General features: G+C 53.3%; 1 protein-coding gene across 28 annotated transcripts in view; it reads right to left on the bottom strand.

Annotated features, from left to right (window-relative positions):
• The window catches only part of NCOR2 (nuclear receptor corepressor 2), a 335,757-nt gene that overhangs the window by 38,639 nt on the left and 283,196 nt on the right, over positions 1–13,922 (bottom strand). For 24 of the 28 annotated variants that reach the window (XM_090062093.1, XM_090062092.1, XM_090062105.1 and 21 more), the window contains 6 exons: positions 11,506–11,667; positions 10,719–10,888; positions 10,417–10,519; positions 7,894–7,998; positions 6,632–6,735; positions 2,855–3,005 (listed from right to left, as the gene is read on the bottom strand). In XM_090062093.1, coding sequence (XP_089918219.1) covers positions 2,855–3,005; positions 6,632–6,735; positions 7,894–7,998; positions 10,417–10,519; positions 10,719–10,888; positions 11,506–11,667 — 795 coding nt within the window. The remainder of the gene's footprint in view (positions 1–2,854; positions 3,006–6,631; positions 6,736–7,893; positions 7,999–10,416; positions 10,520–10,718; positions 10,889–11,505; positions 11,668–13,922) is intronic. The other 4 variants (XM_090062102.1, XM_090062113.1, XM_090062108.1 and 1 more) reach the window with 1 other exon arrangement.

Here is a 13,922-nt window from a genome sequence, read left to right as displayed (position 1 = left end):
AGATCCTGGGCTTCCTGGGTGGGTTGCAGCTTGCTGGATGTGCCGACTCAGCAACAACTACTTCCACCCCCACCACTTGGCAGCCAAGGTTTCCAGGAGGTGGAGAAGTGGCCTCAGCAGTGAGGGTTGAGCGGGCTGCCCTGTGCAGGCCAGGCACAGGGAGCAGCTCCAAATATTCCCGGCTCCAGTGTAGCTCGGCTGCTTCGAGGCATCGCACGAACACTTGAGCCCTGCAGTGATGGATTCAAGAGGAGGGCTCTGCTTTGGAACGCGTGACGCCGCTCCGGGTGCATCGCCCAGCTGAGGACCACTGTGGCATACACGGACGTCAGCTATGCTGGGCTTGCGGCACCCTGGGGCATTACCCTCCCTGAGATGCAGAGTCCTCCATTGGAAGAGGGAGCTGCTGAGTGCCCAGGAGGGAATATTATGGAAGCCAATACTGGAATAAATAGATGGGGTGGGAGCTGGAGCCCTCCCGTGACACCAGTTTCTTCAAGGATAACCATGCTCTCCCCCTTAGCACCTGGTGGGGATTATCACCTCAAACGTCTTCAGGCCTTTGACACATCCAGAGTACAAACAGGTAGACAGTGGCTGCCTTTTGCACAGAAGTACCCCACCCTGCGGCTCCTGCCCTCGGCACTCCCTGGTGCTGAGATTTCATGGAAGAGCAGAAGACAGAGCCCGAAGTCCTGACTCCCAGCTCTGTGCCCTGAACACCAGCCAGGTTCCAGTGCTTGGAGTGAGCCTGGGCCCAGGAGGGGCCAGAGAGATTTCATAGATTTCATAGACATTAGGGCTGGAAGGGACCTCGGGAGGTCATCGAGTCCAGCCCCCTGCCCAAAGGGCAGGAAGTCAGCTGGGGTCATAGGATCCCAGCAAGATAAGCATCCAATTTACTCTTGAAGGTGTTCAATGTAGGTGCTTGGACCACCTCCGATGGCAGACTGTTCCAGACCTTGGGGGCTCGGACAGTAAAGAAATTCTTCCTTATGTCCAGCCTGAAACGGTCTTGCAGGAGTTTGTGACCGTTCGACCTCGTCATCCAATGGGGCGCTCTGGTGAACAGACGTTCCCCCAGATCCTGGTGGTCACCTCTGATAAACTCGTAGGTGGCCATCAGATCACCCCTGAGCCTGCGCTTTTCCAGGCTAAAGAGTCCCATGGCTCTCAGCCTGTCATCGTAAGATCTGTTTTCCTGACCTCTGATCATGCGCGTGGCTCTCCTCTGGACTCTCTCAAGCTTCTCCACATCCTTTTTGAATTGTGGAGCCCAAAACTGGACACAGTACTCCAGCTGTGGCCTCACCAAGGCCGACTACAAGGGGAGAATGACATCCCGGGATTTGCTCGAGAAGCATCTATGGATGCAAGCCAGCGTTTTGGTCGCTTTACTAGCCGCAGCATCGCATTGCAGGCTCATGTTCATCTTGTGGTCAATGATGACCCCCAAGTCTTTTTCTTCTGTAGTGCTAACCAACGTAGCACTGCCGAGCCTATAAGGGTGCTGCAGGTTTTTCCTCCCAAGGTGGAGAACCTTGCATTTTTCGGTGTTAAACACCATGAGGGTCTGGGTGAGGGAAGAAACCAAAAAAGACCCTTTGCCCAGCTTGCAGAAAGCTGGAAATCCCTCCAAAGCATTCCCTGCCCCTGTGTCAGGTAGCAGGGTTTGACCCAGGAGCCAAGGCCCACAAGCCTTCCTGAAAGGGCACCTGAAGAGCCACCCCTTATTTGAGAACTGGCCAGACTGTGCCATGAGGTCCTGCCACCAGCTGGGAAGGTGCTGTCCATCCTCGTGGCACAACACGAGCCAGCTCATTAGGTGCAGAGCTAACTGAGCACCGAGAGACCGTGGCATCCTGACATGACCCCATCACCTTGTCCCGCCAGCCCTGGGGCTGGCACTAGGCATGTCGGATTTGCCTCCGGCCCAGGATGGACCCTGCTTCCTGCGTCTTGGAAGAAGACTCACCTCGGCGCAAAGTATCCGGTCAAGGTTCAACATGGGCCACAAAAGCCCTTAGCTGGGGCCTCACGTAGGGCGGAAACTTCAAGTGGACGCAGGTGAACTTCGCCCGTGGTCTGAGGATCACCCAAAGAGGCTCCTTCATACCCACAAGCAGCCGTGCTGTCCTTGTCCTGCACCCTTCCTTTCCTGTTGCGTCCCTGGCCCCCGTGACAAGCTATTTAGCAGAATTCGCAGATTTGCTGGAATCCAACACGGCTGCGCCATGACCACTTGTGCTGTGGCCTCAAACTTGTGACCTCTGGGCTGTCAACCGTGCTCAGCACTTGCACCACCCCAGCCCTCCTCCTGGACCCCACTGGCATCAACAGGAGCCGAGCACCGTGGCTCACAGAACATTTTCATTATTGCCCATGGAGAACAAACAAGGTCACCTCCCATCTGAGCAGAGCTCCTTCATGCAGATGTTCTTGCTACAAATTTAGACTGCTGCCCTCAGACCCATCAGGCTGACCACACCTTCTCTGGCCGGCGGACGGCTTGCATCAAGACCACTCCCCAAGGGCCACTAACGTGCAATCATGAAGATGCTCCATGCCTCAAAGGGCCTATGGTGCCCCACACGCCTGGCTCTCCTGGTGACCCGGAGAGCACTTTCAGCTGTGTGTCAGGAGTGTCCAAGCCAAGATCGGCTCCATGGAGTCATGGGGGAAACCTGCTCCCCTTGGCCAATACTCCAACAAACAGGGATGGGTGGCAAAAAGATTCTGGATGCGAGTGTGCCCTGTTCTGCTGCGTAAGGGTTTTTCACAGGGCCTTTTCCCCCTCCCGAGTTTCGCTGGGTGGGACGTGCCCCTCCGAAAAATACAGAGGATTCCAACTTACCATCATAAGACAGCACGTGGCCTTTCTTCCCCTCATAAATGACATGTCCTTTGGGCAAGGCATCCTCTCTCACTTTCTCCGCTCTGCTGGGGCTGTCTTCTCCGATTATTCTGGTAATGGTTCCTTTGTACAGCACTTCAGCTGGGGTGCCCTTGGAAAGCCACCAAGATCCATATTTAACAGTGTCACAAGCAATTAAGCAAGAAAGCTCTCTCACACACACAGGAACACTCTGTTCCAACAGGGAGGTTGAGCAGAGGAGAGCGCGCAGCTGAACTCCACTTCCTGTCAGAGCCAAGAGCGAGAAATCTGCAGCTTAATTATTGATGAGGACAATAATGATCAACGGGAAAAAGGTACATGATTTGTACGTGGTTGCTGGGAAGAGATGGGGCGAGGACAACGCGGGGATGGCAGAGGGGGAACAGAGCTCGAGGCAGCCTTCCTTCCCCGTGATACAGTCACAGAGCAATTCAGGCTCCGAAGCGCCAGCAGGCAGAGCAGGGATGGGAACGCCAAGCCCCTGAGCTCTCGCCGCTCAAAATAGTCCTCGCTTGCTCTGCCCAGCCCCACACTTCTCCAAGGAAACTCTCTGGACTATTTCCAGCCCTCTAGATTGCAAGGACAAGCCCAGGCACAGCTCTGCGTTCCCGGAGGACATCCTGCCATGGCAGTACTATTTTTCTTTCCTATGGGACCGCCTTGCCTGCAAACTGTTTTCTCAGGGATTGAAAAGATGCCCGGCGAAGGCAGGGCACAGGCAGTCACAGAAGGACTGACCTTCAAAAGAGCCTGCTGTCAAACAGCCCAAAACGCTCCATCCCACCAGCATGGTGCCAGTCTAACCCGACAGATTTGAATGCAGCTGCTCCCTTCCAGCGCGGAGGAAGCAGAGAGGAGAGGCAGATCCATGACTTTGCTTGTCAACACAAAGCAGTTGCCAAAGGCCCTTTGAAAATCCCAGCCCTCGCTGCTAAGCGGTCCTCTGCCTTTGCAACCTGTTCACAGGTCAAGAGAAAGACTCCACCCGAGGCGAAGCCGACCGCTCTAGCTCCACCATCCGAGCAGTAAATAAACAGCCCTTGGGACGTAAGAGTAGAAGCATGTGTCAGAGCCGTCCCTGCTCCCAAATGGGAGTAAAGTTCACCCTTGTAAGGCAACCCTGAAGTCCCACTCCAGCGCAGCTCTGCAAGCCTGGCGCTGGCTCCGTGCAGGGATGAAACTCGCCCTATCTGGGCTCTATCCTGGCAAGCCTCAGGGGAAGTGGCTGCAGGGAACTGAGCTCTTTTTATCTGCAAACAGATTGAGATTTTTTTCTCCTAATTTAGCTGGTATTTGGACCGGTTCAACGAATGTCTGACTGGCACGGATCTCAGCTTCCAGGGACACTTGCCAATCACTTAGTGGGCTATTGTGCAGATTTTTCTCTCTGTGCTAGGCAGGCTGCTGCTCTGCTCTTGGGCTGAAAAGCTCAAATCCTCTTCTGAACAGGAGGGGGACAGCTCTTGGGGGACAGATTTTTTTTTTTGCACAAATATTCACAGGAGCATTTGGCTCACTTGTTAGTGAACAAACACTGCTCAGACAGTGACCAAGGCTGTCACCGTCTTGGGAACAAACTCACATGAATGCTCCTGCTAAAAAATAAGAACAGGTGTCCAAGAGAAAGGCTCTGGCAGAAGGGAAGTCTGGCAATCGGTGGAGTGATTCTTCCACTGCTCAAAGAAGGGTCAGGAAAGGAGGTGTGTAGGATGCCATCAGGTGTGTGGCAAAGGGTCAGAACTGGGAAACTTGTGGGTTAATCTGGCCCTTGGGGGTCTGTCTACTTAAACAGGATTCAGGTGCCTAAACCCCACTGAAAGTCAATGGGAGTTAGGAACAGCTTTAAAAATCTGGCTCTCAGTTCTTCATACGTGGAGGCCTCTTCCCTGATAGCACGGCCTATGGGAGGAATCTACTTTTCGAGTGCACAAAGGATGGAGTTTGCCAAGCAGCAACCTCTGCCCACTCCTGGTCTGGGTGCTGGGTTGGGAAATCTGATCTGCTTGCTGTCTTGCCTCTCCCCAGACACTAAGAGCAATCAGATGACATGGCCAGGCTAAGTGAACAGACCAGCATTAGTGCTGTGGGGTGTTTGCAGTAATGAACTTGGCTCTCACGCCAGTGCCCTGCTTTGGTGGTGCCAGAAAGGTGTTCAAATCTGTTGGGACAAGCTGTTTCGTTTTCCCCACCTCTCTGAAATGCCTCTGCATGAAACTGCGGAGGCCAGACGGTGCACACCAAGGGGCAGGTTTCAATGCTCCAATTGCCTGCTCAGACCCCAGCTCGCAGAAGCGCCCCATGCTGCTTCTCCCACTGCCAGGTAAGTTTTTGTTCTGTACTGGATGAGCTTGAAGGGGATTTGACTGCAAGAGGTGACAGATGGCTTCAAAGCAGAGAGTGCACATTCAAGATCTGTCTCCTGTGAACTGGACGAGTAATCCCACATCAAAGAGCAACCACAGTGCTGGGAGCTGCTGGAAAGAGCCCAGGGCTCTGTGTTGCCCTGTCCTGAAAAGGATGCTGGTTGCTGGGTCAATGGGTGTCACAGGCTCTGCACTGGCCCACAGGGTGAGAGAGACCGCTGCCAGACAGGCTGAAAACAGCCCTGGGCAGTAACTCCTTCCCTAGGACAGAAGCAAAAAAAAAACAAACTGCCCCCAAAGAAGTGGTGTCTCTAGAAACCTTGTGTATCCTTGACTGAGATTTTCCTCTCCCACCCATGTCCCCTCTAGTGGCAGGGGAGCAGATCTCCCCAGCTCAAAGCAGCCAGACAACAATCAGGGTGTTTATAAGTGGCTTTAAATATCTGAATGACCGCCAGATAAAAATCCCCAAGGGAAAGAGATTTTTTTTTATGCTCTCCGCTCAGTTACCAGATGAGCAATAACTCACACCACAAAACTATCACCCACTTGGCAGCTGTGCTTCTCAAGATGAATGACAGAGATTACGGGCAGAGCGTTTTTCCGCCCGGCTTGGGAGGGCTGGGCATGGCCTGACGCATGTGGGGCTGCTGCGGTGGGGTGGGAGGAGGAGGGAGAGATCCTGCAGATTTATCACCCCCACCTGAACACCCTGCTCCCATTTCCTATCGGGGGCTGCCTTTCCCCCTTCCCACGTCCTCCTGTTTTCTTTCATTTCTCTGACAAGGCACTGGTGAGATTAAATGCAGTGGTTTTTTTAAAAAACTGCTTCCCCCTCCCTCTCTCAAATCCAGGCACCCAGGAGCAAAAGGCATTTCAGATGCGATGCAGCTTTGGCCTCCAGCATTTCCCCAGGCTCGGACAATGGAACTGGGCCAAGACTCAAGATAATCTCCCTTGGTGCAAGGCTCTCTTGCCCCTTCTTGTCCTCCCTGCGTTGCTGGTTGGGGCACATCATGTGGGGCTGCTGATAAATGTTCACATGGGAGGAGGTCATGGCACCAATTCTCCCTTTCTGCCCAAGATGGACGCACACTCAGCTCTGCTGGGGTGAGTCAGGTCATTGCAGCTTCCCACGGAGTCTACTGCTCAAGTCTTTATGCACCCTTGGCTTGATTTCCTACAGATGCTTCTGCATGCTCGGATGTCCCCTGCTCTCAGACTCCACTGCTAAGCACCAACCTGTTGCGATCACTTCTCTGTTACCAGGAGGGGCGTATCCACTGATAGCGACCATTTCTACCCAGACCTCACTGCAAACCTCAGCTGTTAATAGCTGTTTGTTCTGTAACTGATAAAAGGGGGAACTTACGTGGGTGATGGAGCCTCGATAGGTGATGGGCGATTCTGGAGGAGGCCTGGAGGTGGGGATTCCCTTTGTGATGCTCCCTCCAGAGGCTGGGCCCAGTGCTGCCCCTGCAAATCACAGCAAAGCAGGAGGAGTGAGGCGAAGGACTGTGCAAAACCCTGACACCCCACCTCACCCTGCACAAAATCCTGGATGGTGCAGTGCAAGGATGCACTCCCTTCAGTAGGACACGCTCCAGGCATTATCCTCCGCAGCCCCCATCAGGGATGGACATAATTATCCTGTGCCCATACAGGCCATTCAGTTGCTGTAGAAGGTGCATTGCTAGAGTCCAAGATTTACTGTATCCCACTGAATTCAGAATCCGGCCTGCTCTTTGGAGGAGACAGGAGGAGAACTCAGGGTGCTGATACAAACCTCCTGAGGGACCTGGCTGTTTGAGGAGCCTACCTAACGAGGCCTGGTTCCAATCAGTGTGCAGCACTGCGGAGAGGAAGCAGCACCCTGTGGCTACTCTGAACCCTCCAGCCTCCAGCCCTAATCACGAGGGGCTGACACATCTGGGAACAGCGGGAAACCAGCCCAGACCCATCGCCCTCAGCATTACCTCAACAGACCTCTATGGAGAGTCTGCAGTGGGGCCGGCTGGATGCGCTCGTATTCCATCTGCTCTGATCCTGAGCCAGCCGAGGCACTTCCTGAATTTGGCTGAATTCACTGCTTGTTTTCTGGGGTTTTTTTTTTCAAAGATACTTGCATTTGCATTTTGAGGGGTTTGTGCCTCCTCCTTTTTTACATGGAGAAAAGGGACTTGGACTGAAAAATGCACCATGCTCTATATCAGATGGCCCTGTTATTCCCCAGGGGGGCTGGGTGGGGAAGGTAATCCGCTTAGTTTACACATCACTTGATCTGCTTTCTTAACTAGCAGCACAGTGCACTGCCCTTTAAAGCTCGTGAAGAAAAAGCCTCCTCTTCCTGAAAGGCTAGAAGCTCAGCTGGGTTCAAAGTTTGGGGCCCAGCTGTTGCAAAATGGTGAGAGCTTTCAGGTAGCCACCTTGAGACTCAGCACAGATCTGAACACCTGTCCTCTAAAAACCAGGCCACCAATTGAAACCCAAAGGCCAGAGGCAGCCAAGATCATGAACTGCTTTTGGAAAGCTGGGCCTGGGTGGCTGATTTACACGGAACCCCCCGGCAGCCCCTCGTTGGAGCGGGAATCTACTTTCCTCCCTCCCTTCCCATCTGCACTGTGATGTGCTTACCCCTCAGGATGGAGCTCTCCTGGGATGTCTGCATTACCAGGTTCTCAGGCTGGTTGGCCTGGCTTCTAGGAGACAGCTGCTCCTGCTTGACTCCAGAGAAAGGCACTGGAAAACATGGACCACATGTGACAATATCAGCACTACACTGGCCACCAGCAGGCAGTGCTCCCCCTGCATGGCTCCCCTTCTCCCTCACTTCCATCTTTTCCAGTCCAGGGTTTTCTCCCCCTCAAATGCTCTGCATCCTAGGCTGCAGAAGACAGGTCGTGAATAAACCCTAGGTCACTGGCCTGCTGCTATACAGTCAGCAGATGACACTGTTCCTGATGACTAGGGAAATCCAATTCCCATTATCCCCTCTGCAAAGGCATCTCCCAGGATGCCAGGCAAACCACCAGGGGCCCTGGGATCCCAGCTGGTGTCCCATGACACCCCTGGCCAAGCAGCAGGACCATGTTCAAGCACAGAAAGTCTGGCCGCACTTTTCAAACAGGCTGAATAATTTAAACCTGTGGGTATGTGCAGCTGTACAAACTCAGAGCTACTCCGAGGCCCCTGCAGGAATCAGCACTCTGGAATAGGAGTTACGGGGGCAGGAGGTGGCCCCTCCCTCAGCATGCAGCAGAAGTTGGCTGTGGCAAGGGTAATGCCGGGGCGATGGACTGACTGCCTGGCCTGCTCTGGCAGCTCCTGCAGAGCTGGAGAGGCAGTAACCCATCCCCTGAAACAGAGCAGCACCCTGGCAATGGGAGCAAACCTGCAGCCTCCATGATGGGCCAGGACAGCACAGCGTCCTGCTGAAAACACGCTGTGGGACCATGCAGGCAGGTTGCCTGGGGAATCTTTGTTCTTCTCCTCTTTTTCCTATGCCTCGTCCTCCCGTGGGCTGGGCTAGGATAGGAGCTGTCTCTCAGGAGTCTATTTCCTGGACTGATTTCTCCAAACATTCCCGAATCTGCCGATTAAATGTTTTCTTTGTTCGCTCCAGGCTGGTGACTCTTTATTCCACAAGGCCTGGAGAGTGCAAATGAATTTCCTTCCTTCCAGCAAGCTCCGAGATATTTATAGATAGGGACCATGTCCCCAACCAAGCCTTCTGCTCTCTTGACCGTATGAATATAGCTGCCTCTGCTTCCCCCTCATGCTCAGTTAAGGCTTTTAGCAGTTTTGTTCCCCTTTGTGCTCTCTCCACTTTGATCATAGTTTTGCCTCAGGCAGGAGAGGCCAGAATACCCTGTGCACAATCCCCCCCAGGGCCATAAGTAGACATTATGACACCCTGGGGCCGCCATCTCTCTATCTATAGCAACTTTCCTTCTCAACACTTCGGCTGGCTTTTTTCACAATTGCACCGCACCGAGGTGGTGCATGCACATGGCTATTTGCTTCCACCTTTTCCCAAAGGACCAGATGGCTGTTCCCTGGTGAATATACGGGCTGTTCATTTCCTCTCCCTCATTGTGTGGTTTGATGCTTGTTCATACTGATGTTCATCTCATCCTGAGCTTCCTTATCTTTCAACTTCTCCAGAGTGTCTCCTTTGGATTGTCATCTCCCACTGTCCCAGGCTAACTCAGTGCTGGGTATTTCCCCTCCTTCTCCCTATTTTATGTAAGGTCCCTTTGGGACCTGACTATTCATGCACATCAACATATTCTTCATCCCTAGTTCTTTTTTCCCTACCTAGGTTGGTTTACTAACTGGGACAATAGCAATGCCTTTTCTGTACTGGCCTAATCCTGCACTCAGTTCCTGTGCTGTTCCAAGACTGGGGCCAACACAGGCACAAAATCAGGTCTCTTTGCCTTCTGTAGACCACAGCCTCTTGTGACAGCAAGGTCACAGTCTCTAAACTAATAGGTCTGGTACTGCTGGATGGTGCTAGATGGGCAGCACTAGGGGGGCCAAGGCCTCTGCATATAGAGCAGGCACAGGGCTGGCAGTGATAAGGTTTGCTTCTCCCATATTAATCTTCCACCTCTATGCTTACAGCTTCACCTGTGAGAACTGAGAGAAGATTCATTCAAGCCTCTACTGAGCCTGCTAATAAGTTCACCGAGCATGCCACTAAATTTTGCCGACACTTAGGATCATAGGAAAGTAGGGCTGGAATGGACCTTGGGAGGTCACATCTAGTCCAGCGCTCAATTCGGTGAAGGATCATCCTTGACTAAACCAAGCCCATCCAGGCTGGAAGTGACTCCTTGTGCGGGAATGCGTGAGCTGAGCCCCTGCTACCTTGCACTTTAACACCTCTGCCAGTGTGCGGTGACAATATGGTCGCTGCTCATCAAGGCTGGGTGAAACGGGGGAGTTTGACAAGCTCTGCATCCTGCCTGGATGGTGTCCAGCTCCCAAAGCACTGCCCCACCCCACCCCAAAGAGCACCCGCTATATGCATGTGCTCAACTCGAGTGGGGCAGCTACCAAGCAGCCACACTGACTGTTCCCACAGAACGAGAAGCCCCTACACGAGCCAGCCCACGAAGAGACAAACAGACCACTGGCATGCAAGCCACTTACCCAGCTTCTTCGGATCCATCAAGGGCAGTCCCATGGTGATGGAGCCAATGGGAACCTTTGCATGCTCAGAGCTGTATGGAGGATGGAGCTGAATGGGCACCCCCTGCAAAACAAGGCAAAGAGGTCACTCGAGGCAGGTACTGGCACAGCTCAGGGCAGCAACCTTCAACCACATGTCTTTCCAGAGAGCGATTACCCAGTGCCCTCTGCCCATGAACCATAATAGAGACATGGCAGGAAACAGCTCTGAACCCACAGCCACACCACCTTCCACCCCGGCCCACGCTTGTCTCTGCCCTTACCTGGGAAATGGAGCCAATGGACCTCTCCAACACTGAGGAGTGTTTAGTGGATGAGATGAGAGGGGGGGGGTTGGAGATAGCAGGCAGCCTTTGCAGTCCAGGCCGAGAGCTCTCATGTAAGTTTAATGGGATTGGATGCCCTGCGCACAAAATATAAGGCGTGAAGGACCCTGAAAAAGAACACGGTCAATCTATTGGCTAAATGGAGAGATGACAGGGGGCAGGGACAGAGAAGAGAGACTAGACATCGGGAGGCGCTACATCACTGTCAGGGCGGCCAGGATCTGGAACCAACTTCCAAGCAAAGTGGTGCTGGTGCCTACCCTGGGGGTCTTTAAGACAAGGCTGGACAATCACCTTGCTGGGGTTGTTTGACCCCAGTACTCTTCCCTGCCCAGGGCACGGGGTCGGACTTGATGATCTGCTCAGGTCCCTTCCGATCCAACCAACTATGAAACTATGAAAGAGGGGCCATGCTGGGAGAGCTGATGGGCTGTAGATGCAGCTGCTTTGGCACTGCAGCCATGAATGCTCAACATTTCCCACTGCTGCATGGATCCCGATCTTCTCAGGCTTCACCTCTGTAGCACAGAGGGGACAAGCTGCTCCATGCTAGGAAAAGCAGCCTTGTAGGCCACTTCTGAACTTAGGCCATTTCTGCACCTTGCCCAGGCCTAAACGTAGCACAGGAGGTCACCTGGCCACCCCAACTGCGAAGCAAAGGACCCTCTGGTGGCCACGCATATCCAGATGGGCTCGGTACGTACCAAACAGGAGCCTGGCTTACCTGGAGGGTTGTACTGGAACAGGTGTGGCTCAGCTTGGGGGGAAGTTTTGATTACTTCCCTGGAGGGCATTTGGAAGGACAGCACAGGGGGCCAGCAGGAGGTTACAGGCTGTTCCCCACCCAGCTTCTGTCCCTCTGCGATGGAGAAGTGGGCTGGCTTCTCTGCAAGGGGAAAACAGAACGGCTTGCTAAACCATGCTGCGCCTTGCTCCCCATGCATGCTCTTGGACAGAGACCCAGTGTGGAGAACAGGCAGGTGCTGGATGCATCTTAGCAGGGCCTGAAACACCAAACAGCTTCGCTTCACAGCAACCCACAAAACAGGTCCCGAAGAGTTTCCAGATGAGTGAGGTGGATTTTTTTCCCCCCTTTTTTGCTTCTTTCTGCTAAAATCCTAGGTTTTATTTACAAAGCTGTTCTTAAAGGCTCTCTGGATGACTGCAGAGCCGATGTCAGAGGGAGCATGCAAACTAATCTCAAACTGGGTTTTATTCAAACTGATCGAAACATGCAGGAGGGAGGAAAAGAAGCAAAACAAGTGGTTTGTTTTGTGGCTTTCTGTTGTGTTTTTGATAATATCCATCTTACTCAGACACTTAATGCATCGCTGCAAGAAAAGAGACCTCCGCGAGAAATTTCACATGTACCCCTTCCTTCACTTTAGGGCTGGAGATCACACTGCCTAGCTGGAACCTCTGACATCATCTCTTGCAACCTAAAGCAAGCTCGCATTGATAATCTTACTATTTCTAAGGGAGAAATAGGGGCAGAAGTTAAATGTGGCGACGCTTATTTCTATTACAGCAGCATCTAGAGCCTCAGCTGAGATGACCATTTCTACCTGCAAGGTGCTGTACGTATGTGTGGACAAGCACAAGGGAAGGAACAACCCCAGACCAAACCTTCAGGCCTTCTGCATGCACCACAGAGATGCAAAAAGGGTGCAAATATTCCCTTGCTGTGTTGCAAGTCACCTTTACAGTCGGGCATGAAAGCCGAGCCGAGGTGCAGTTTGGAGAGATGCAGTAAGCGGTTTCCTCCAGGCTCTTCTTGCTCAAGCAGATTTTTCTTGGTAACTCTGTGCTCCACCCATGGAGCAGGGCAGCAGACTCCCCACCTCCTCCTGTCGCACTCTGCCTGTGTCTCCCACAGGGAGGCTGAGAGCAACGCACAGGCTTGCATAGCGCTCACGAGCCGTGGTGCATCGCCAGGGCACTCCCAGCAGCCCCTTGCCTTGAGTGGAAAAAAAAACCCTCCCCAACTAGCTGGGGAGGACGAGGCCTTTAACAACAGCACAGGGCCAAGGAAGGGAAGAAGCAAGCCTGCGTCTTGCCTCCATCTGCAGATGGCTCCGACAGGCACGGCAGAGGTGGAAGCCCCTTTGACAGAGGGGACCACATGGTGAAAGAGAAAGGAGAGGCAGGGCCAGGCAATGAGGAGAGGCAGAGAGCAGAGCAGCAGCCCGGGCTCTGGGGCAGGGGAGGGAGGAACATTTCTCCAACACCCAAGGGCTTTGGGAACCTAAATTCCAGTTGTCTTAAGGGGCTTGGGTACCTGCATCTTACTGGGTTTTAAGCTCCAGCAAAACAGCCCAGAACAGGCCTCGCCAAACCTGCACGGGTGCCTGTGTGCTTTGCTTCCCTGGGAAAACTTTCCTGCCAGCTCCTTTTTAGCCCCTTCAGCAAAGCAGATGTTACATCTCCCCTTTTTACATCTCCTCTCCTGCACGTTTCAAGCAGATCTTGAATTCATCTTTCTGCTGGGACCAGCTGACCACGAGAGGGCTGCAGGACCTGCTCGAACTTGCTCGTCCACCCCAGCATGGAGTCCAGGACCCATGTTACACCTGCTCGTCATATTTTCAGGTTTGCCTTCACAACTAGGGAACCGCCAAGGAGGAGAAGGCTCGATTCGTCTCACTGCTCTGGAGCGCTTATGGCAGCACGGTCTCAGGGCTGTGCGTTTGGCACCGCTAGCAGCACACAAAAAGGCTTCCCCACCACGAAGAAACAGAAGTGAATCATAAGCAATTTACTGCCCACTGGAACAGCGCAGAAATACAGAATAACAGCGTCCGCTTCCTGGGCCAGATGTGCTCCTAACACCTGGGACAGCTGTGGCTTGCGAGCGACTGTCAAAGGCCAAGAAAGATCCAGGCAGCCTCTGAGACGAGACTGGACACCCTTCCAGGAGAAGTCACTTCTAGTTCAAGTGCGGCTGTTGGGCTTGACCAGCCATTCCTCGGCCTGTGTTACCTGGGCATCAAATGAGATGCTCCACGGGCCTGTCCCAGCTTTCAGACTGGTGAAGGAAACTAAAAGCCAACACTCCCCAAAGGGCCTCATGACCTGGATAAGCAACTTCACACACCTCCGCTGGGCTGGGTGATAAAGGGAGAATCAGGCCCCATGATGATG

Source organism: Crocodylus siamensis, chromosome 9, assembly GCF_052110815.1.
Source record: "Crocodylus siamensis isolate JL-2025a chromosome 9, ASM5211081v1, whole genome shotgun sequence".
In the NCBI taxonomy this organism is placed as follows: Eukaryota; Metazoa; Chordata; order Crocodylia; family Crocodylidae; genus Crocodylus; species Crocodylus siamensis.
The sequence above is the reverse complement of the archived record's forward strand: the minus strand, read 5'-3'. Positions and strand labels throughout refer to the sequence as shown.